The 24842-nt window shown below is 40.5% G+C and overlaps 1 protein-coding gene across 1 annotated transcript; it reads left to right on the top strand.

The window, feature by feature from the left end:
* Positions 1–1838: 1838 nt before the first annotated feature.
* LOC307135759 (NACHT, LRR and PYD domains-containing protein 3-like) lies at positions 1839–16245 on the top strand (the record flags this gene model as incomplete). Its single annotated transcript, XM_079832399.1, has 6 exons — positions 1839–1948; positions 8382–10253; positions 12075–12245; positions 14483–14644; positions 15453–15499; positions 15710–16245. Exons 1-6 carry the CDS (start codon positions 1881–1883, stop codon positions 16243–16245), a joined length of 2856 nt encoding a protein of 951 aa, XP_079688525.1. The 5' UTR covers positions 1839–1880.
* Positions 16246–24842: the final 8597 nt, after the last annotated feature.

Here is a 24842-nt window from a genome sequence, read left to right as displayed (position 1 = left end):
CTCTACATGCAAAAATTAAACGTGTTGAACCGGTTTATGTCAAAAGTGAAACTAAAGTGAGACTCCATTTTGTGAGACGAAACATTTAAACATCAGGAGATGAAAAAATGTTTATGAATAATGTTAATTCGTTTGAGAACAGATCAGTTTAATGCTGCTATAGAGACAGAATGGATTTATGAACTGAATGAAGTTTGTGTTTGCTGTTCTTCATTGTTGAGACAGAGGTAGGTTTGAACCAACACATTTCTGGATTCATTCTTATGCATTGGTAATTCAATATAAATTTGCATGTGTAAAAATGTATATTTCTGTCCTACTCTAATGTAAGAGTATACTTTCTTTTTTCTTACCTTTCTTGGTAGCCTTACTTGCTTATCAAATTCAGACTAGCTTTTGCAGTCACACAGAAATACAGTAACAAACACAGAACTACCCTGTGACAGTGTGTCTGTATTATCGATCATTTAGTGAATTCAAAAGTCCTACAGTAATTGTTGTAAATGTGAAGAGTGATTTCTCAGAGATAAAATGAGCATGTCAGCAGCTCTATTGACTGTGAATTTCAGTTGACCAAGGTTGTATTGAGGAATCAGGGAGTGAAAAGCTGAAAAGAGTTTAATTTTAAAAGATCACAATCCTGACACTCATGAATGATCTATACACTCTGATTGATTCTAGGAAGTTTCTGAAAATATTGAACTGGGAGTTGAGATGAAAATCGTTTGAAGGGTGATTATTCATCCAGAGCTATGTGACTCAGAGTGTGAATATATTAACGAGTCTGTCAGGAAGGTATAATCTTTTGTGTTAGGAATTCACAGAGGTCATTTTTTCATTATTCCTTTTATGTCCACAAAAAGTATATCTGTTTCTACAGCATTTCTACAACATGAGTTTTTATGAAAAGAGAGAGGAGGAGGATATTCACTCACATAAACAACCCAGCTGTGTGTCTATGAAGAGTAACAGATCTTTGCTTTCTCCTCCTGAGTTCAGTGATAGAGCAGTGACCTCTGACCTTGAGTGAGTATAAATGTGATTATTCTCAGTTGTTTAGGTGTGTATTGTGTTTTTTTTTTTGTTTTTTTTTGTATTTGTATTGTTTCAATGTATCACAGTGTTTACATTTACATTTACATTTATGCATTTGGCAGACGCTTTTATCCAAAGCGACTTACAGTGCACTTATTACAGGGACAATCCCCCTGGAGCAATGTGGAGTAAAGTGCCTTGCTCAAGGACACACTGGTGGTGACCGCTGGGATAGAACCAGCAACCTTCTGTGTATCAGTTCAGTGGTTTAACCCACTGGACCACCATCTCCAGTTTAGGAATTAAAAAGTTTAGGAATTAAAAGTTTAGGAATTAAAAAAGCTGTCAATTTGGACATCTCTCACTTCTAGTTGTAGACCAGCGGTCTATGTAAACAAAAGCAAACAGCACAACCATGTTCTTTGTTGCCAATAAAGTGGATGCATTTGAAACACTGCTGCTTCTAAATGAAGTCTGATATGATGAACAAGTAATGTGCATTTATAATTAATTCCTCCAGAAATCTGTATGGTTTTTTTAATCCATTTTAGTGCAATAAAGATCTAGTTTCTTTAATATAATTAACATCACAATGTATCACGCTGTCGTGGTTCACTCGTGTTTTACAAACAGTCATTTTTTTTCTTCTATAGCTGTTGGAAGGATAATCTAGTTAAAACTGACACTGTCTTAGCAGATTCCATTGTAAATCTAGAGTTAGTTAAGTTAACTATATTTACTATTCTTACAGCGCTGCCTGTAAAATGAGTGTCTATGAGAAGAGAGAGGAGGATGAAGATGTCCACACACATAGAGCAGCCTCTCCAGAACCCAGCTGTGTGTCTATGAAGAGTGACAGATCTTTGCTTTCTCCTCCTGAATTCAGTGATAGAGCAGTGACCCCTGACCTTGAGTGAGTATAAACATGATGAACATTAGGCAATATGACCAAAATCTTATCAGATATTGCTTAAATTTTGTTTAATTTTAAGTTTAATTTTTTTTTAAGAAAATGCAGACGTTATTGTATGCCAGCTAGATGGCCCCGCTGTCGCCAATTCGAAATCTGATTGGCTGATTAAATAGGAGTGATTATCTGATTGGTTAAAGTGCAAAGTTTAATTGCCATTCATTTTAAGCTAGCGGCGCCCGCAATATTGATTCTGAAGGCCTCAAGGTAGATTTCTTTGACCTGGCAACACAAGATGGCTGAAATATGATTGGATAAAAGCTCTACCATAAACAAACACTAGCAGCTCAACCAAGAGAAAAGCTATGAAGTTAAGAAAATAGACTATTGGGAATAATTTAACACACATTCATGGATAAAATATATAAAAATTTAACTCTGATAGTGATTAGGCCAGCAGAGAAGGCCTTGCTGGCCCTGACGGCCCACAACTGATATATATAAAAATAACAACAGCAGGTAAATGCTGTCACTTTAAGACCGACTGCAATGATCCATTATACTTGCTCATTCACTCAACATTCACTCAGTACCCCACTATGGGAACACCTCTGGCGTGGCAGATCCTAGAAGCATCAATTACACCATGTCTATCAGTTGACAGACCAGGTGAAATCGCAGGAGAAAGTCTTGAAAGTTCGATCCAATGGCATTGAAGGGGCAATCGATTTCTTCTGCGTCGACTGAAGAAGAAATGATGAGCTTGCATGGTTATTTCGACTCTGTTGAGGTAGTTGCGCATGGCTTGAGGTGTTGGGCCTGCTGGCTCACTGGCCATGTGGTGGCATTGGGTTTCCTGTCCCACACACACACATGGCTTGATGTGTGTGTAGGCCTTATCAGCCTGGCCTACTTGGCCGGCTGAGAGACAGCCAAGGTTTACGCGTCACAACCTGAGAACTTCCAGAGCTGTGGTTGCAGCATGGGTAGCATGGGCCTGGCAGTGGTGGGCGAGTGAGCTCTCTGGCTGGGGCTGTCAGAGCTGTCAGACAGAGAGAATTCTTGGATGCTCCAGTTGAGCCCAAAGCCCTTTTCGGGATGAGCAACAGCACTTACAGAGTATCTGTTGTTATCCTCCCTCAAAGCGAGTCATATTCTTATATTCTCCCCCTCCCGACAAGACAAGGGGTTGGACATGGGAATTGTGAATTTCTAAGTAAATCATACACTTTAAAAGTGTGGTTATATAAGGAAACTTCAACTAAGTAGAAATTACTCAACCTTTTACTGGCCAAGTTAAAGTTAATTATTTTCTTTGTTAATTTTACTTGTGAAATTGACTTAAATCTGCATGCAAAAACTTGCAAAAGAAAAATTAACACATTGCACATGGTTACAACAGAGGGCAGTTTTCAAAAGGACTTGTGTGGTGTGAAAATAATTCAAGTCAAGTCACCTTTATTTATATAGCGCTTTTTACAATGCTGATTGTTTCAAAGCAGCTTCACAGTGTTAAACAGGAAAATAATGCAACACAATTTGATTCGACTGTACAGCCGCTCTGGAGAAAACGGTGATGCTATCCAGCTCATTTCAATTATCATATAGTGACATTGCGGGCAGATCTGTAATTTAGTTGAAAATGTATTTGAATATTTAGTTGAAAATATAGTGTCCCAAACTGAGCAAACCAAAACAAAGGCGACAAAGGCGGAAATGGCCCATCTAGCTATAGAACGCACACATAAACTTCCTGGAACTGTTAACAGCATTAAGAACATTTTGTGCAGTTCCTAAGGAACCACCATGTTTTGATCAGACAGCACAACAGTGGTGGCATACATAAATCGCCAGGGAGGCACACATTTTCATCAGCTTCACAGCCTGGCATGGAAACTGATCGTGTGGGGCATGAAGCATTTTCATTTATTATGGGCAATGCATGTCCCTGGAATAATGAACGTGTGGGTCGATCTCCTGTCCAGAATAAATCCTCTGTATGGGGAATGGACTCTCCATTCTCAGGTAGTGAGCTAGTTGTGGGGGAGGTTTGGCTGAGCTGCCATAGATCTCTACGACTCGCACAAAAACACTCATTGCCCTCTATTCTTCTCTCTAGCGAGAAACGGTGCACCAATGGGTGTGGATGCTCTGGCACACCTGTGGCCAAATGCACTACTGTACGTGTTTCCTCCACTGAGTCTGATCATGCTAACTTTAAGAAAAGTACAGTCACTCAGTAATACTGATTGCCCCAAACTGGCCAGGGAAGTTGTGGCTGACCGAGACAATTCAACTCCTATGCAACCAGCCTTGGCTTCTCCCATTGCGCAGGGACCTTTCACCCCGAGTCGGACAAAGTAGCTCTCTGGGCCTGGTCCGTGAGAGGTTAAACTTGAGTTTTACAGGTTTACCTCTGAGGCTGATTGAAACTGTAGGGTTGAAAATAATCAAAGATATTTGACATTTGCTTTACTGTTTCATCACCCTCTTTCTTACCACAAGGGCCATTTGGAATTCCTAAAGACAAAGAGGTGTTGATAAGCCTGTAGGTCAAGATGTGTGTACATCAGGGGTCTACGGATTGTCACACCTTTAGTACTGTGGGGGAAGTTGTAATTATTTGATTGGTCAGTTTGAATGTCTCACTTTGGGTTTCAGTCACATGGTCAAAGAAGGGATAGAAGATTGAACTGTTGCTCTTGGCTTTTTCTTCTTTTCTCTCTTCAGGTAAAATTCTACAAATATGCTGGGTACAATTAATGGTATAGGTTTTTATCATCTCATACATATAATTTAAAACTATTTTAAGTGTAACCATAACTATATTGTCATTAAACCCTTTTAATTACAAATGAGGTGCTAACTAGCTTTAAAGCTACACTATGTAGTTTTTCGACCACTAGAGGTCGCCTATTCAAAACAAAGGCATAGCTTGATGATGCAGAGATTGAGCGTGGATTCATTCATGATAGATGTTGTCTTCACCTCACAGCCAGTGAAAAAGAATCGTAATTGGCAGAAATCATGTTCATGTATGAGATTACTAACATTACTGTAGTATGAAGCAGAGCAGGGCCGAGTACTGTGGATCTGAAGGAGGTGGCTAATGAGAGACGAAAAACACACGGCGACAGCAGCAGAGCTTTTATTATGCCACAGTTGCCTCTTCCGCTTCTTCGGGTCAAGCCTATGTGGGGGAACGCAGCGCTGTTTTATCATATTAGACACATTTTAGCATGTTGAAAATTATGTTATTACGTTACTCTGTGCGTTCACTTGGCGGCTATTATGAGACACTTGTTGCACACTACAGTAAGCTAGATCAATATTAGAATATCATTTTAATAAATGCTGGATGGCTTGTGTTGCTAAATGGCATGCAATTAATTTTAAAACACATTGTATGATGGAGAAAATGCTGTAATACTGTTACTTCGTTTTCTGTCGAGGAATGTATCCAAACAGTTGCTCACTTGTCTAATAAAAGATGTTATATATTAAAACATCTTTGGTGTTTCCATGGTTTCTACAAAAATAAAATGGAAAGCGAGGGTAACACAGGTATGATGTCATTGATAGGCGACACACGGACACGATCACATGCACACCATTTTCTGTGTTATGCTTTCCGCTGGAGTTTTTAGACAAGAGCAGATCCTTTTCTACAATAAAGGTATATCTTGGCGCAATTTCTGCGTGACGTGGGGATTGACAGAAATACTACAGGTCAACACCCTCTTGTATGCACGTTTAAGAGTGACTCTAATAATAATAACTAATTAACCAGCTTAGAAAAGCGCCACGTTTTATTTTCTGTCACCATACTTGGTCATTCAACTATTCGTGTAACTGTATTTAAATAGGGAAAACGTGGAGGTGTTTGGTCGCTTCTAACTTGATCTCTGTTTGGTACCTAATGAATGAACTGGGCTTAGTGGGCTAAGCTAAGTGCTATCAAAATGTCACCGCGTGTCAGAGCGATTAAGTGCATGCACTGAGAAGAGAGAGGTATGTATCAACTCGTCTTAGTTAAGGGAATAACATAGTTTAATATGAAAAAACGGTGGAGTATCCCTTTAAAGGAAGCATGGCGTTCATGTGTTTCTTTTAATGACAGCAGTCAATATAACTGAACAATTATTTGATCTGTACATTGAACTAAACATCGGAACATTTCTTTTTATGACTATTATCCACAAAGTGTGCAGCTTTTGTCACTGCAGTGTATCTTTCTGGGCTTCTGGAAGAACATTTCCAGATCCTCTTGATATGGGAAGTCAGAAACGTATTTTCTGTACTTGGACTCGGAGCAGGAGAGCTACTCCGGCAGCTACTCGCAGCGAGTGTTAACATCTTCACCACCCTGGGAGCGTTTAAAAAATGCAGATATTTTATTCTGCTTTTCAGGTGGTTGATGCGACATATAATGACGCCCCCCTAATATAATGGCAGGGGAAACACTGACCCCGATTCTTTGATAACATGAGGGAGGTATCTCACCACACTTCCCTCTTCGCAGTTGCACAGAGAAGAGATATGCTGAGAATGAAGTAGAGACCACTGACAGCTGTATTTACATATGGGAGGCGGGACTCCAGCATCACTGTTGTGATTGGTCTGTCAACTGTAGGGTTGGGTACCGAACTCGGTACTTTTAAAGGCACCGACCGAATTCCGTCGGTACTACCGAGTACCAATTCACGTTAAATCAATCGGTACCAAATTTCGGTACCTGGTGAGAATCTGGTGAGATAGACTAGTGTCTGTGAATATTAAACCGCAAAAAGACTATTTAAATACGAATCGTGCGTGTCTCTGTGCAAATGAATGCCGTAGGCGCTCGGTTTACCTCACACACACACACACACTCACTCACTCATTCAGAATTGCACGTGAGGTCGCATGTTTCCATCTCTGCTGTCTCATACAAGGACATGAACGTCATCTCCAGAGCCACTGAGATTCACTTTATGAGCATTTTACCGTTTCATTTGAGAAAAACTACCGTCATGTCATAAACACAGAAACTCAAAGGTCTTCACGGCACCCGTCAAAATAAAAGTTTGGCTTAACTTGACAAATACATTACTGTTGTAGAGTAGAATTTAGATACGTCTCAGTGTAATAATAATAGTAACATGATTGTAATAATAAATGATCAAAACTTTATTTTTTAAGTAATAAATTAAATTTTTTATTGATGTTTAAATTTTAACCATATAAAGCTCAGTTGTGCAGCACTTTGTTTTAGAAAAAAAATTTCATTAAATTAAAAGATACATTAAATTAATGTCTTATGTCTTCATTTGATTATCAGAAAAAAACATAACTCATAATTTGTGGGAAATCTTTTGATAGAAATTAAATTAAAAATGAATAATAATAATATGGTTGTTTTTATGAATTAAATTAAGTACCTAGTAGCCTACTATTTACTAGTAAATATTACACTATACAAACATCACAGACCATGGAAGACAGAGAGCAAGGCAGCTCCGGCATAATGTCAATAACACTTCTATAAATGACTTGCAGGTTCTTTACAGTTATTGATGTAAGCATCCTTAAAGTACCGAAAAAATGTACTGTTGGGTACCGGGACCAAATTTCAGGTTAAAATGTGAACGGTACCCAACCTTAGTCAACTGACCAACTCATAACTCTCTTTATGAGCAGCGGCTTCATGTCGCATATTTCTCAGACAGTGCTGAGAAACTCTGAAAGCACACGCATATAGCGAAATTAGTTCTCTTTCGCTGCTTACTGCGCTTCAATGGTTTAAAATCACTTGTTTTTAATCCGCAAGACTTAATACATGCAAACGTGTAACCGCGATAGAGACAATAGTCCAAAATCTCTACCGGTTGACACATTTCTACTGGTTAATTGTGTCTCCCGGTCTATCGTCCACCCCTAATGAACATGAGAAACATAGATGTTGACACTGGAACACATTTGTGTAAACCATGTTCTGCATTATATGGCCATTACCATATTATCTGTCCCTCAAGGTGATGATACACGGGGCAACTTTTTGAGCAATGTTGCCGGGCAATGTTGCTGAGCGATGTTGCTTGGGCACTTTCTCATTGAGAATGGGCAACATATTTTTATTTGGATACTTTAGATCGGTCGTGGGCAACTTTTTGAGATCCTCCAAGATGTCAGATGTCTGCAGTGTTCACTATATGAAGTAAATGAGTGAACAACTGACCGATCTCAGATACGGCCTTAGCATCCTTCTAGCGTTTTAGTGCTTCAGACATAATGTTCATTAGAAACAAAATCGAATAAGACTGAAGTGCAACGTTTTTGATCTGTATTGATGGAAGTGATACTATAAATGTAATTTATGTATTCATGTCCAGTTTAAGAATTTTTATTTTAATGCTTTTTCACAGTTTTGATCTGTTCATCCTCACTGTTTCTGCAGAGTGAAGAGACATTTTGAGATCAGTTCAGGGACGCCCCATCTGACCTTCACTGACTCTGACCGTCAGACCCTCATCAGACAGAGAGTCAAAGATCAACACAAAATCAGCATGAAGAACAAGTATGAGAGCTTATTTGAGGGAATCAAACTAGAAGAGAATCAAATCCTCCTGAACAGGATCTACACACAACTCTACATCATTGAGGGAGAGAGTGAAGGGGTGAATGAAGAACATGAGGTTTTAAAGATGGAGAAAACAGCCAGAACACAAGACACCCCAATCTACTGCAATGACATCTTTAAACCCTTACAAGAACCAGGATGTGAGGAGAAAGACAAAATCAAGACTGTTCTTACTAAAGGCATTGCTGGAATTGGAAAAACCATCTCTGTGCAGAAGTTCATTCTGGACTGGACTGATGGAAAAGCCAATCAGGATGTAGATTTCATGTTTGTGCTTCCATTTCGAGAGCTGAACTTGATTAAAGATCACCAGTACAGTCTTCACCGACTTCTGCTGGACTTTCATCCTGAACTTCAAAATCTGGACTCAAAGATTTATGAGGAGTGTAAAGTTGTGTTCATCTTTGATGGTCTGGATGAAAGCAAATTTACAATGTTTTCAGACATTGAGAAAGTTTATGATGTGATTGAGTCTTCATCAGTGGGTGTGTTGATGTCAAACCTCATCAGAGGAGACCTGCTTCCCTCTGCTCTCATCTGGATCACCTCCAGACCAGCAGCAGCCAATCAGATCCCCTCAAAATATATCAGCCGTGTGACAGAAATTCAGGGATTCAATGATCCTCAGAAGGTGGAATATTTCAGGAAGAGAATCAGTGATGAGAATCAAGCCAGCAAAATCATCTCAGTCATTAGAAGATCAAGAAGCCTCCACATCATGTGTCGCATACCCGTCTTCTGCTGGATCTCAGCCACTGTGCTTCAAAACCTCCTGAAACAAGATGACAGGGCAGAAATCCCTCAAACTCTGACTGAAATGTACATCCACTTCCTGCTGAATCTGATCAACATGAGAAATCAGAAGTATAATGACGGAGATCGAGAGAAACCCCTTCAGTCCAACAGAAATGTGATTTTGAAACTTGCTGAACTGGCTTTCAATCAGCTGATGAAGGGCAATGTGATATTCTATGAGGAGGACCTGATTGAGAGCGGCATAGACGTCACTGACGCCTCAGTGTATTCTGGGATTTGCACTGAGATATTTAGGGAAGAATCTGTTATTCAACAGATGAAAGTCTACTCCTTTATACATCTGAGCTTTCAAGAATTTCTAGCTGCTTTCTATGTGTTTTACTCTTATGTAGTCAGGAATTTGGAATTACTGAAGTCATTTCTGAAAGGATATAAATGGTACAGTCGAGAAATCTCTCTGTTTGATCTACTAGAAGCCACAGTTGATAAATCCTGCCAGAGTGGAAATGGACACCTTGATCTTTTCCTGCGGTTTCTGCTGGGCATCTCTTTAGATTTCAATCAGAGACTCTTACAGGATCTACTGACACACACAGTGAACAGCTCATCAAGAGAAGAGAGCATCAAAAGAATCAACCGGTACATTAAAGATAAAATCACGGGTGATGAACATCTCTCAGCTGACAGATGTATCAATCTGTTCCTCTGTCTGCTGGAAATGAACGATCAGACTCTGTACAGAGAGATTCAGAAGTTTGTGAAATCAGAGAATCACTCAAAGAAAAAACTATCGCCGTCTCACTGCTCAACAATCGCCTACATGCTTCAGATATCAGAGAAGGTGATGAATGAGTTTGATCTGAAGAAATACAACACATCAGATGAGGGTAGAAGGAGACTGATACCGGCTGTGGTGAACTGCAGAAAAGCTCTGTGAGTATTAATTTATGTGATTGCAGATTTGCCTGATGTCCTGATGTCTACTTTTACTTTGTACAAAGTACAAAGGAAAAGTATAAGGAAAGTGTTTCCTTGTTGAAGTACAAGGAAAGTGCACAATTATAATCATCTCGGCAATTTCAGCAGATTTACAACTTCAATTCAAATTTACAACTTCAATTTACTTTTCCATGACCATTACTATTTGTAACGAGGAATCCATTTGTAGTTTATTAGAATAAAACAATATCACAGTACAAACAGACTTAAGTCGAATCACCAGGGAGAACAGCAGTGTCAGAGACCAGGCAGATAGCGTGGTCATAACAGGCAGAAGGTCAGGGCAGGCAGTGTTGGGGAAAGTTACTTTGAAAAGTAATGCATTACAATATTGCGTTACTCCCTTAAAAAGTAACTAATTGAGTTACTTAGTTACTTTTTAAGAAAAGTAATGCGTTACTTTACTTTTGCGTTACTTTTTCTCACCTGGGCTGGGCTTGTTTTTGTTTTTAACAAAAAAGTTATATTTTTGTGCAACGGTAAAGACCTCTTCATACCAAAATTGAAATAATAAGCCCCAGGCTGAGGTAAAAATGCAGATTCCCTCATGAACAGTAGAGGGCGCAGCTCTGGATAATGGTAGAATAGGATAAGGGAGAAAAAAGTTTTACCAATAAAAACAAAAAATCTAGTAATTTTCATCATCAAAGGTCAGCAGCAAGACATTGGTAAATTAAATATAAAGGTAGATTATGCATAAAAATAGTTTTTTATTTAACATTTAATTATTGGAGGTTTGCATAGTACTCTGATTTTGCATTTGACTGATTTTATTCATTTTGAGGAGTACAGAATCTTTATTGTGCAAGTGAGATAAATAAATGCTCACATTTAGTCTAGAACTACAATAACCCTCATGTTCACACACGCCTCTGCACTTATTTTTCTCAACATGGGGGCAGGAGAGCTGTCAGTCAAATTAATGTGAAAAAGTAACTTGCGTTACTTTTTTGAAAAAGTAACTCAGATATTTTGTTGTAAATTTGAAAAGTAATGCGTTACTTTACTAGTTACTTGGAAAAAGTCATATTATTACGTAACTCAAGTTACTTGTAATGCGTTACCCCCAACACTGAGGGCAGGCGGCAAACAATCAGTGTCCAGGCAAACAGTAAACAAGAGGCAGGCAGCACAGGATCGTATTAATCGAGAGACATTGCAGGGTCAGAACACAGGCAAAGGGAACACAGGGAAATAATGCTCAGAAATGCAGCCGGGGCAAACAAGACTTCGCAATGAGTGACTGAGCAACCAGGGTTTAAATAGTCTGAGTGATGATGAACAGGTGTGTGGTAATCAGTCCCGGAATGTGGGTGCATGGTAAATGAAGTCCGGATGAGTTTAGTACTCCGGAGAGTGAGACCTCCGGTGGCTGCTGGTGGAAACTTCACCGCCGTTTGTGACACTATTAAACACACACAGACAGTATTTATTTTTATTTATTTATTTTTTTTGCTGCTGTGCTGCACAGGCAGTTAAAGTCAAACTGAAATGATCAGGGATCTTGTTAAGAATAAAGTTCAGACACTTTCAGAATGATCTGCAGAGACACTTGTGTGATCCCACAGCCAGGAACAACATAACACTTAGTTTTAAACCTATTTGAAATTACAGTCAAATTAAATTATAGTCAAAGCCAAATTTCAGAGTTCCCTCAATGATAAAGCAGAATATTAGTCATGTGATCAGTATGTGATCAAAACAGAACACAATATGTTAACCCACCATCTCTGTATTGAACCATATTTCATATAGACTTGATGGCTGTAATCTCACTGATCAGTGCTGTGAAAGTTTGTCTTCATCTCTACAATCATCAAACTCACTGAGAGAGCTGGACCTGAGTCACAATAACCTGCAGGATTCAGGAGTAAAGCTTCTCTCTGATGGACTGAAGAGTTCCAACTGTCAACTCAACATACTAAGGTAAAAAAACAGATAAAGATTCACTTGGTTATGAAATTAAAGATGCCCTCTACACTATAGTCCTGGGGCTGTATTCACAAAATGTTATCTTAACACTAAGAGTTCTCCTAAATAGCAGTAAAAATCCTTAAGTATGAGTCTCCTCTTAAAACCTATTCACAAAGATGCTGAGACCAGCCTTTACTAAGGAACAGAGGGAACATAAGAGAACAGGCGTCTATAAGAGACAGGCCTTTAATTTAGTGTTGAGATGTTCAAGCATGACGGTAGGGGGTTACCACATTATATTACGTTTTATTTATAATTAATTCGAATGTGTTTAACAAATCATTTAATGTAAGAAATGTCTTAGATTATTGGCAGCACAAAAAACGAAACGATGTGACAGCAATGGGCAGAACAATATAAGTTACCGCTAAAATCCATTGAGCGTATGAACTTGTTGCCCGAAACACATCAACAAGAAAGAATGAAGGCTACCCTGTAAAACAACTGCAATCATGTGATAGAAAATTACTATATTCATCACTATCATCATCCCCGCGATTCTCAATTACAAGTTCATGGGCGAATTCCTCCTCCTCGTCGCTTTCCTCCACTTCTCCCTCTCCAGCCTCCGCTAACTCTGCCTGCCTTGCTCGCACTAACAGATCCCGCCCAGATGCGTACGGCTCTCCCTCTTTGAAACAATGGATAAGGTGATCCTCGCTTCCATCAGAAGCTACTGTCAGGCCACATACCTAAGGATAACATCCCGAAGTTAATGAAATATATCTCCTCCTTCTCCCTCGCACACACAAACACACGCGCACATCTGCGCGCAAGCATTAAAGGAATTTTTCAGCCGCTCCATATCCAGCTTTACCCACTCTTGAAATTTGACAACTGTCAGCTTAAATGTCACATTATACTTTTCTCCATGGTGGTATTGAGAGAATTAAGAAAAACTGAAGACTGAAAGTTCGTTAACCTCTTTGTTATGCTGCCATAGTGATGAGTCGTTCATGAACGGTTCCGTCTGTCACGTGAAATCTTATCAAAACATAGAACAGACGATCTGACGGGTTTGAGAAGATCAAATACAGCCCGATACTAAAAAACAGACCCGGCGTCTATTTGAGACCGGCCTTTATTTACCCAAACCTGTCGTCATACCACGCGTTTAAAAGAGACAGGCGTCTATTTGGGACTCGGCTATTATTTGAAGTTTTACGGTAATTAAAGATTTTAAAATAAAAAGTTGCCATTTTCTAACAAAGGTTTTAAAATAAAAATGTTGCCATATTCAAATAATGATTTTAAAATGTAGGCTAAGTGTCACTATTTAAACAAGTACTGTATTTGTATATATAATTGTCAGCCTCTTACATGTCTGCATCTTGAGAGAATGCAGAATTCAGGCAAGAATTCACTCTTTTAATCTATTCAATCATTTGTAAGTGTGAACTTGTGAAGAAAACTGCCACAGGTCAATGGACACTATTTTCTTTTTAATTCATTAATTTATTAAATATTTATTTTTGGTGTTTTTGCCTTTTTATTATGATAGGACAGTGAGTAGACAGGAAGCAAAGTTTGGGAAAGGTCCATGATTCGGAACTTTAACTCGGATCACCCAAGCTGTCCATCATTAATGCCAACAATAGGACATTATTTTCAACTTCAATGCAATGTTTTATTCTCCATCATTCAATGCATTTTATCTGTACATAAATTAACCTTTATGTTATGTCATCGCAGATTAAAATCTATAAATCAATATTATTGATATTAATCAATCTTTATTGCATTTTGAGGGGAGAAGGCTCAGCACCCAAGGCTCTATCGCCTATTGCCTCAATGGTCTACAGTGTCCTTGGGCGGTTTGCCAGCAACAGCCATTTTAGGATTGTTTGTGATTTGGTTTTAGTGACTTGGTCCAGCCGTTGTTTTTGAAAAAAAAAAAATGTATTTAGTAAAATGTCACAAATATGAGGAGTGGAGAAGAACAGAAACTTTTAATGAGATCAATTATGTTCCATCAACACTGTGACACTCAGTAAAACACTGAACCCAGAGTTACTGCAGCTGAACTGAATCCGTATTCTGTGAATAAAAACTGCATTGAATCAGTGAATCATTTGATTTAAAGAAAAGTTACAGGAATCTAAACACTGTGTGTGAATCAGTTTAAGATGATCTCCAGCCAAAGATAATGTGATGTGTTTGTGTATGTGTATGTGTATGTGTGTTTGTAGATTATCTGGCTGTATGGTGACAGAAGAAGGCTGTTGTTATCTGGCTTCAGCTCTGAGTTCAAACCCCTCACACCTGAGAGAGCTGGATCTGAGCTACAATCACCCAGGACAATCATTAGACCAGCTTGTCTCTGATCAAAACTACAGACTGGACAAACTCAAGTATGTTCAACACTTACAATCATCCTGTCATGTGTTTGGACATGTATGCGCTATAAAATACATCTGTGCGCTATTCAACACTGCATTTTATATTACATAATTACAAGTTGTTCTCCCAATGGCAGTAAATTATTCAGAATTCATTGATTCTACTTATTGATATTTAAAAAATGTCCTTTCTATACTGCTTATGTGTTCAGAATGTCGTCTAGGTTTGTGGGATTGCACCCTAGTCAGCCACTAGTCTATCACCCAAAACTGAAACCCACACAGCATTTGATCTCTGGATTTACACAAATCATTTCACTTTTAAATGGATAGTTCACCCAAAAATGAAAATGATCCCATAATTTACTCACCCTCAAGTCATCCTAGGTGTATATGACATTTTTTTCCCAGCCCACCACAATCAGAGTTATTAAAAAATATCCTCTTCCAAGCTTTATAATGGGAGTGAATAGAGCCAGATATTTTTGAAGCTCCAAAAAGCGCATCCATCCATCATAAAAGTAATCCATACGACTCCAGTGGGTTAATAAAGGCCTTCTGAAGCAAAACAATGTGTTTTGTAAGAACAAAACCCATATTTATAACATTATAAACTATAAATGTAACTTTGTAAACTATAATCACTGGCTTCCGGTAACGGCCGTACATGAGTCAAGTTCTGGTGGAAGAGTGACCTCTGAGTGTGTGTGATTTTTATAATCATTATTGTTATTTCATACCGATGGGTAGGGTTTCTTTTAATTGTGTATATTTAAATGGTTTTCTTTTTTGTCATTATATGTTAAATTTGTTTTAATAGTGTGGATCATGCAGGAGAGTTCAGGATTAGAACAGGACCACAGAAATGTAAGTTTATACACACATTCTGTTTTTGAGTGATCAATACTCCAACCCTACAACAGACCCTCACAGAAACTTTTTTTGCACATTTAGATTTCATTTAAATCATTAAGATGCTGTTTACATTGCATTTCATGGACAGGTGGGAAGTTAGGTCAAATATAGGTAAATTAAAACAGATTTTAATCAGTATTTCATTGTTGTTCTTATGTGTAGATGTCTGTGATCTTACACTGGATTTAAACACAACACACACCTGTCTCGCTCTGTCTGAGAAGAACCGAAAGCTGACACTTGTGACAGAAAAGCAGCCGTATCCGGATCGTCCAGAGAGATTTGAAGAGGGTCATCAGGTTCTGTGCAGAGAGAGTCTGACTGGATGCTGTTACTGGGAGGCTGAATGGAGCGGTGAGGGGGTTAATATAGCAGTGACGTATAAAGAAATCCGGAGGAAAGAATGGAGTGAAGACTGTTGGTTTGGATACAATAAAAAGTCCTGGAGTCTGATTTGTTTTAATAACAGTTTCACTGCCAAACACAATAATAAGATCACTAGCATACCTGTTTCTTCACATCCCTCATACAGAGTAGGAGTGTATCTGAACTGGTCAGCCGGCAGCCTGTCCTTCTACAGCGTCTCTGACACACACACACTCACACACTTACACACATTCAACACCACATTCACCGAACCACTCTATGCTGGATTTGGGCTTTATTATGATAGTTCAGTGTCTCTGTGTGAGATTTAATAGGTCCCTGTTAGAAACAACTGTGACATTATCAGAGAGGATAGAGGGCACAACTCGTCATACTGACAGGTTTATTGCCCTTTAAGCCACGCCCCTTTTGACCGTGGGAATTTTCCCACGTTAGCTCCTCCCCCTTATGGGTGGTGTATGTACACCATGGGAAAATTGGACATGTGTAACGCCCCTTATGTTTTGAACATCTGAAGCGTGGGAATTTTCCCACGCTAGCTCCTCCCCTTATGGATGATGTATGTACACCATGGGAAAATTGGACATGTGTAACGCCCCTTATGGTTTGAACATCTGAAGCGTGGGAAAATTTCCCCAACGCACAGAAGTTCTAAGTGATGTTAACTTTTTTAAAGAAATGTATAATAAAGACAGAGTCAGAGATGATATCAGTGTTTTTTATTTTATTAAAGAAGACGTAATTTTATTACATATGAAATCTTTTATCACTTTTAAAACGTTAAAGCATGTTTAAATTGCATTTTTCTCTAAAAGTTGTCCAAAAAAGAGCTAGTGTTATTTTAAGATGTCAAGACATTTTAAAGATGTAAAGAAATCAATAATTTACACAAAACCAAATGTGTGCATTCAGATTTGGAAAAAAAAACTATTGCATTTACATAAAACACAAAATAAGTTTCAAACTGTTACATCAAACTACAAACAACTTGTTAAAAAGACTAAGGTTTTGTGTAAATTATTGATTTCTTTACATCTTTAAAATGTCTTGACATCTTAAAATAACACTAGCTCTTTTTTGGACAACTTTTAGAGAAAAATGCAATTTAAACATGCTTTAACGTTTTAAAAGTGATAATGTAATAAAATTACGTCTTCTTTAATAAAATAAAAAACACTGATATCATCTCTGACTCTGTCTTTATTATACATTTCTTTAAAAAAGTTAACATCACTTAGAACTTCTGTGCGTTGGGGAAATTTTCCCACGCTTCAGATGTTCAAACCATAAGGGGCGTTACACATGTCCAATTTTCCCATGGTGTACATACATCATCCATAAGGGGAGGAGCTAGCGTGGGAAAATTCCCACGCTTCAGATGTTCAAAACATAAGGGGCGTTACACATGTCCAATTTTCCCATGGTGTACATACACCACCCATAAGGGGGAGGAGCTAACGTGGGAAAATTCCCACGGTTAAAAGGGGCGTGGCTTAAAGGGCAATAAACCTGTCAGTATGACGAGTTGTGCCCTCTATCCTCTCTATTATCTCTGTCTTTAACTCACACAGTTGTAAACTCTTTCTCTCTCTTTCTGTCACACCCCCCTATCTCATGGAACTCCTCACCACACAAGCATCCACACCTAACCTCCGTTCTGATCCTGCATACCTTCTAAAAACCCCCAGGACCAAACTCTGTACTATGGGAGATCGGGTTTTCTGCTCAGCAGCCCCCAGTCTGTGGAGTGCTCTTCCTGACCACTTACGGATCCCACAGACTATAGATGCTTTTAAAAGTGGTCTTAAAACCCACCCTTTTAGCAGAGCTTTTGGTTGATTTGTCTCTTCTTGTTTTATATAGTCTCTTAAGTTTTAAATCTGTGGCACTTTGAGATTTTGTTTAATATAAAGTGCGTTACAAATAAAATGTATTATTATTATTACTTACTTTGCAAGGGCTAAAAAAATTTGTTTCTATATTGTATGAGTGTAATCCAGACGTTAATTTGCCATGTTGTCATTATCACATGACCTACCAGTTGCGTCGCTTCACTGCCTTTCATAAATCCTCTCCTGTGGCCTCATGGGAAAGTAAAGTGTCCATCGTATGCGCACTTCAGAATCTCGCCGGAAGTAGTAGTCATCCGGGTACTTTTTGCCTACTCTTTTATGACTACTGTGAATTAGGACATACTACTTTTGTCAAATACTGTTTTTTGCTTACTATATACTATAAGTATGCAATTTTGAACATAGTCTGAGTTTCTTGCTCACAGGAAACAGTTCTTAGCAACTGCTTACTCTGTTACTATGGTAACTGAGGGACGGTCAGAGCACTGTTCTACTAAACACACTTCATTACAAATGTTAAAGGCTGTGGAGCTCTATGCCCTATGTGGAAGGTTGATGTCTCTATTCCTGATCACACATTCTCACAATCACAGTCAAACTGCCATGTCAGATGTAATCTTTGTGGGAATCAATGATCAGAGAAACTCTCTGATCTCAGCTTGAATACATTCAATGATCAGCTTGTGTCTTGAGCTCAATATTATTACAGTATGGGCTGATATTTTATCCTCAAATTATATATTTAATCCTGTTGCTTCTAAATACACAGTAATTGAATAAGATGTTATGATTATCATTCACATTGTTTTAGACAATAACCAATAAAAATATTTTTTCTCACAAAAGGTTTTTCATTGGTCTATCACTATATATAGCTCAACACTGTCAGATACAAAAAAGTGTCCAATATTTATTATAAATATTTACAGGTCTAGCATCAAGCTGTGTTGCTGTTTGCAGGGAAAGTTGTGGCACATTTTGTCTCATGTCTAAAACGAACACTCAAACTGCAAACTGTAATTGCTTACACACTAAAAGTGGAACTTACCAAAACCATTCACTCATGTGTACCTAATCTTTAGACCAAGTCTGCAAAACTATAAGCACATTACATGCTTTTAACTCAGTTTGCCATTGTAAAACAAACATTTTACAAAACTCTAAACACAGTTCTCTACATTAGACACATCACTCAAAACTAAAAGCTCTTGTGTTTTATTTGTGCTCATTGTATTAGGATATACAATGGTTGCTTAAGTGCAGGACATGGATATGTACTGAATATATATAAATATATACATAGAGAGATGGTTATTACTATAAACAGAATTTACAGGTGAATATGTACAGTGAATAAATATTAAATATATAATATAGATAAATAAATATATTGTCGCAATCGTGTTTGTTGTCACGTTTCATCAGTCATAGCGATTATTTTTTGTAAAGTACTTCAATAACTGGAGGAGACAATCGTAACTTGGACTCTTTACTGAGGTTATTCAACAGCTTGGAACGTACAACTTTACTCGGCTAGCGCCAGTATCACTCTGCCACAAAACACATGTTAACTCTAGTCTTTTTGCCTCTTAAAGGAGCCTACTATTTCAATAGTCAGTCAATACATTACATTTTTATTCATTTTTATTCAGCTGCTGCTACATCTTGGCAGCGCGTCATTTGCCCATTTTCTGTCACTCCCGGATAACAGAAAATGGGCAAAGAGGCGGGACGTAGGCGGAGCTTAAGTAACGCGATGACTAACAGACAGCAGATAAATGGCTATCCACCTGTCACTCGAAGTGGCCACGCCCTCACAGTTGTCATGAAGGGCAAAATTAGCCGAATAGACCAAAACCACAATTTGTACCAGGCTGTAAACATGTTTTATTCTGCTGTAAAGTTGGCCATTTTAACATGGGGCTCAATGAGATTCTGCTCCCTTCTGGAGCCTGTCCCTAGCGGCCAGTCGATGAATTGCAGTTTAAGGCACTTCCATATTGGCTTCAAGAGAAACAGCGGGAGGTTGCCGCTTGTTTGGAATGTGACAAGGTTTTACTTCTACGAATCAGTTTTGTTCTGTCTTTGAGAGAGCGCCCTCCGGCTTCGAGTATGAATTGTAATGTTGGATGAGAGTGTTAGCACTCCATAGTGTTCAGATCGCCTCATTTTTGGATACGAATAAAATGACAGGTCATGTATAGATTATTTTGTGTCTTTAAATTGAAATCTAGATTTATTCACATTGACTTCTACGTAAACGCACTGTGTAACAGACGTAGGCCAGTAAGAGTGGTGCGACTAGACGCCGGTTCGAATCCCGCACGGAGCGTGTCGACTAGGACCGATGCGACCCGGTAAAAGTGCGGGGGACAAATGTACGTTTTATTAAAAGTGCGGGGAACACGTCCCCCCCGTCCCCCGCGTAATCTACCCCTATGATTCAGGTGTTCCAATCACTTCCATGGCCACAGGTGTATAAAATCAAGCACCTAGGCATACAGACGCTTCTACAAACATTTGTGAAAGAATGGGTCTCTCAGGAGCTCAGGGAATTCAAGCGTGGCACCGTGATAGGTTGCCATTTGTTCATAAATCCATTCATGAAATTTCCTCACTACTAAATATTCCACTGTCAACTGATAGTGGTATTATAACAAAGTGGAAGCAATTGGGAACAACAGCAACTCATCCAAAAAGTGGTAGGCCACGTAAAAATCACAGAGCGGGGTCAGCACATGCTGAGGTGCACATTGGGCAGAAGTCGCCAACTTTCTGCAGAGCCAATAGCTACAGACCTCCAAACTTTGTGTGGCCTTCAGATTAGCTCAAGAACAGTGCATAGAGAGCTTCATGAAATGGGTTTCCATGGCCGAGCAGCTGCGTCCAAGCCTTTCATCACAAAGTGTCGGATGCAGTGGTGTAAAGCACGCCGCCACTGGACTCTAGACTAGTGGAGATGGGTTCTCTGGAGTGACGAATCACGCTTCTCTGTCTGGCAATCCGATGGACAAGTCTGGGTTTTAGGGTTGCCAGGAGAACGGTACTTAACTGACTGCATTGTGCCAAGTGTAAAGTTTGGTAGAGGGGGGATTATTGAGTGGGGTTGTTTTTCAGGGGCTGGACTTGGCCCCTTAGTTCCAGTGAAAGGAACTCTTAATGCTTCAGAATACCAAGACATTTTAGACAATTTCATACTCCCAACTTCTTGGGAACAGTTTGGGGATGGCCCCTTCCTGTTCCAACATGACTGCACACCAGTGCACAAAGCAAGGTCCATAAAGACATGGATGAGCAAGTTTGGTGTGGAGGAACTTGACTGGCCTGCACAGAGTCCTGACCTTGACCCAATAGAACACCTTTGGGATGAATTAGAGCGGAGACTGCTCGGGGGGAAACCCCTGAATACCCTGGCTCATTCAGACATCTACATTTGAGCAGATTACCTACCCCTCGTTGGTTTCATATGGATAACAATTTCAATTTGCATCGATTCATTTAGGCACATATACACTAAGTTTCGGTTCATTTTTGTGATGCGTTCCAGAAAAGAGATGGAGACAGCAGAAAGCTGTTTGTTTTGTTGAAATGGAACAGAAAAAAAAAAAGACAAGACTCGTTTTTATTCATTTGAAGCCGTTTCTATGACGATATTTTAATAACAGATGTCTGTCATTATTGTAATGTGAGAGAGTGCATTCATGTAACAAATCTCTCTGCTCACAGGCGGATTTCTTTAACTCTTGCACAAAACTGCACACGCCCCTTTCAAATTTACATTGGTTTCATGTCTCTGCTCTCACTCAGATTTTACGTGCAATTGCCAGTCTGGCAACACTGCGTGCGCGATCAAACTTTGTCCTCTGCACTTGTGAATCTCTACTTGCTCTTTCTCTAATGTTGCCAGAAGCTTTCAACCACCACTTTTATGATTGACTGAAGAAATAATTTTATTATTGTCAGCGAAGTCCACTTCAACTGATATACCGTGCTCAGGGAGTAGGGAGCAGTGAACAGTGCATAGGGACCCTGTCGAATGGAATGCACCCTATGGCTCTGAGCCAAGCCTGTAGTGCTCCAGTCAGAAATTGAAGCTTTCGCGCCTCGATCGCCCCCCCGGTGGCCGGTCCCAGTACAGCTCCTAAACCCCGCCTCTCCATGTATTTGAATGGGCGCGAGACACACTAAACAATTTAATTACACTTCAAATAATTGTCTCCTAAAGATGGTTTCTGTCATTTTAGGCAGTTTTTATTACAATAATTTCATTTCAAGTGTTCGTTTTTTAAATAAGTTTAGTTTTAGTGAGTTATTTGATGCTATAAAAACGGGGGGTGTGACGTCATGATTGACAGCTGAGATTGACGGCTTCTCTGAGTGAAGTTGTCACTGAGGCACTAACTGTCAGGGTTGCTGAATGACACAAACAGGTAAGTTGAAAGGATATTTATTTAACACAAACATATAATGGTCACGGCAGACAGGAAGAAGTGATGAGAACTTGAGCGGTAACTGATGAAGTGTTCTGAATGAGTCTCTTATCTGATACAGGATGGAAGGCGGGATGGTGAAAGTTCAAGGCTGGTGATCTGAAGAAGGCAGGCTGGTTGAGGAAGGATCGTCGGATGAAGGAACACAGGTAAGTCTTCTGAAGGTAAGGATCGAGTGAGTGAGTCAGTATGGCGATGTAGAATCGACGAGACCTGACAATGACTGAAGGAACTGAAGGTGCTTATAACAGGAAGTGCAGTGATGGGGAATTAGGGACAGGTGATGAACACAGGTGCGATGAATCAGAACTCGGGTGAAGCGGAGCGGATGGGCGGAGTGTAGAGGTCTGACGCTGATGTATCTGTGACAGTACCCCCTCCTCCACGGCCAGCTCCTGAGGGCCGAAAGACCCGACGACGGGGCCGACCTCGACCTCTCGGCGCCGGACGATTGGGATGAGATGAGTGAAAGTCCTGTAGGAGCATAGGGTCTAGTATGTCATCACGATGAACCCAGCATCTCTCCTCAGGTCCAAAACCCTCCCAGTCCACGAGGTACTCCAGTTGATTGCCCCGTCGTCGGGAATCGAGAATGCCCTGGACCTGGTAGATGTTCTCGTCAGCGGGGTCCACGGGAGGAGGAGGTACCTCATCAGCGCCAGACTCTGAGGAGTGAGGAAACAAAGGATCAGTATAGGGTTTGTGCAGGGAGACATGAAATGAAGGTGAGATGCGGTAGTGTGCAGGGAGTGATAACCGGTAGGTGACGTCGTTGATCTGCCTCTGTATTGCGAATGGACCTATATATCAGAGACTCAGCTTACGACAGGGCTGACGGGGACGGATGTCCCGGGTGGAGAGCCAGACCTTTTGCCCTGGTTGATACCTCGGAGTCGCAGATCTTCTAGCGTCGGCCTGACTCTTGTGTCTCCGAACAGCCCTCTGGAGATGAACATGAGCTGAGTCCCAGACCCTCTCGCTCTCCTGGAACCAATGATGGACTGCTGGAACATCTGAAGGCTCACCTGACCAGGGAAACAGGGGCGGCTGGAAGCCGAGTATGCACTGAAACGGCGTGAGACCAGTAGTAGACTGTTGAAGGGAATTCTGTGCATACTCGGCCCAGGGTAGATACCTGCTCCAGCAGTCTTGATGGTCATGGCAGTAGGATCGAAGATACCGTCCGACCTCTTGTATCTTCCGCTCAGTCTGGCCATTGGACTGGGGATGGTATCCTGACGTCAAGCTGACTGTGACTCCCAGAAGGTTGAAGAAGGCTCTCCATACCCTGGATATAAACTGAGGTCCGCGATCGGAGACGATATCTTCTGGTAACCCAAAGTGACGAAAGACTTGGTTAAATAATGCTTCTGCCGTTTCGAAGGCAGTGGGTAGACCTGGCAGAGGGATGAGTTTACAGGCCTTCGAGAAACGGTCAACAACCACCAGTATACATGTTTGAGATTGAGAAGAAGGGAGATCGGTAACAAAGTCTATCCCCAGATGGGACCACGGCCTGGTTGGAATAGGCAAGGGTACTAATTTACCTTCTGGGAGCCGACGAGGGACCTTGGCCATGGCACAGACTGAGCAGCCCTTAACGTACTGGGACACATCCTGGCTCATACTGGGCCACCAGTACCGACGTTGAAGGAGCGAGAGGGTCTGTTGACTGCCTGGGTGTCCAGAGCCCAGCGAAGTATGGACCGAGTCCATGAGGGACGGACGTAGACGCGTGGGAACATAAGTCCGTCCCACTGGCCCTCCCGGCGGAGCAGGTTCGGTTCGGGTGGCGTCGGCTATATGGTCATCTATACCCCACTGGATGGGACTAACAATCAAGGCTGGAGGGAGGACAGGTTCAGGTTCTGGAGTGAAGGTATCGGGTTGATGTATACGAGATAATGAATCAGCCTTGACATTTTTGTCCCCTGGACGGTATGTTACCTTGAAGTTGAATCTTGTAAAGAAAAGGGACCAGCGAGCTTGACGAGTGTTGAGTCTTTTGGCCTCTCGAAGGTATTCCAGATTTCGGTGGTCTGTGATGACTATAAAGGGATATTTCGCTCCCTCCAGCCAGTGTCTCCATTCCTCCAGAGCTAGCTTGATAGCCAGCAGTTCCCGGTTGCCGATATCATAATTCTGCTCCGCCGGGGACATCTTCTTGGAGAAGAAGGCACATGGATGGAGTCGAGGAGGCTTCCCCTGCTGTTGAGAGAGGATCGCTCCTACCCCAGTGTTGGACGCATCCACTTCGACGGTGAAAGGAAGATGTGGATTGGGATGCACAAGGGTAGGAGCGGAACTGAATGATTGCTTCAACACATCAAACGCTTGGGTGGCTTCAGAGGTCCAGGACAGAGACTTGGCCCCTTTTTTCAGGAGTGAGGTGATAGGAGCACTGATTTGACTGTAACCTTGAATGAATCTACGGTAGAAGTTTGCGAAGCCCAGGAATCGTTGCAGCTCTTTGATGGTGATGGGTAATGGCCAGTTGGCAACGGCATCCACCTTCCTCTGGTCCATGGTGACTCCCTGAGGAGTGATCACATACCCTAGGAAGTG

The sequence above is a fragment of the Gobio gobio genome, assembly GCF_949357685.1.
Source record: "Gobio gobio genome assembly, chromosome: 13".
Classification (NCBI taxonomy): domain Eukaryota; kingdom Metazoa; phylum Chordata; class Actinopteri; order Cypriniformes; family Gobionidae; genus Gobio; species Gobio gobio.
This window is presented reverse-complemented; position numbering and strand designations above follow the sequence as displayed.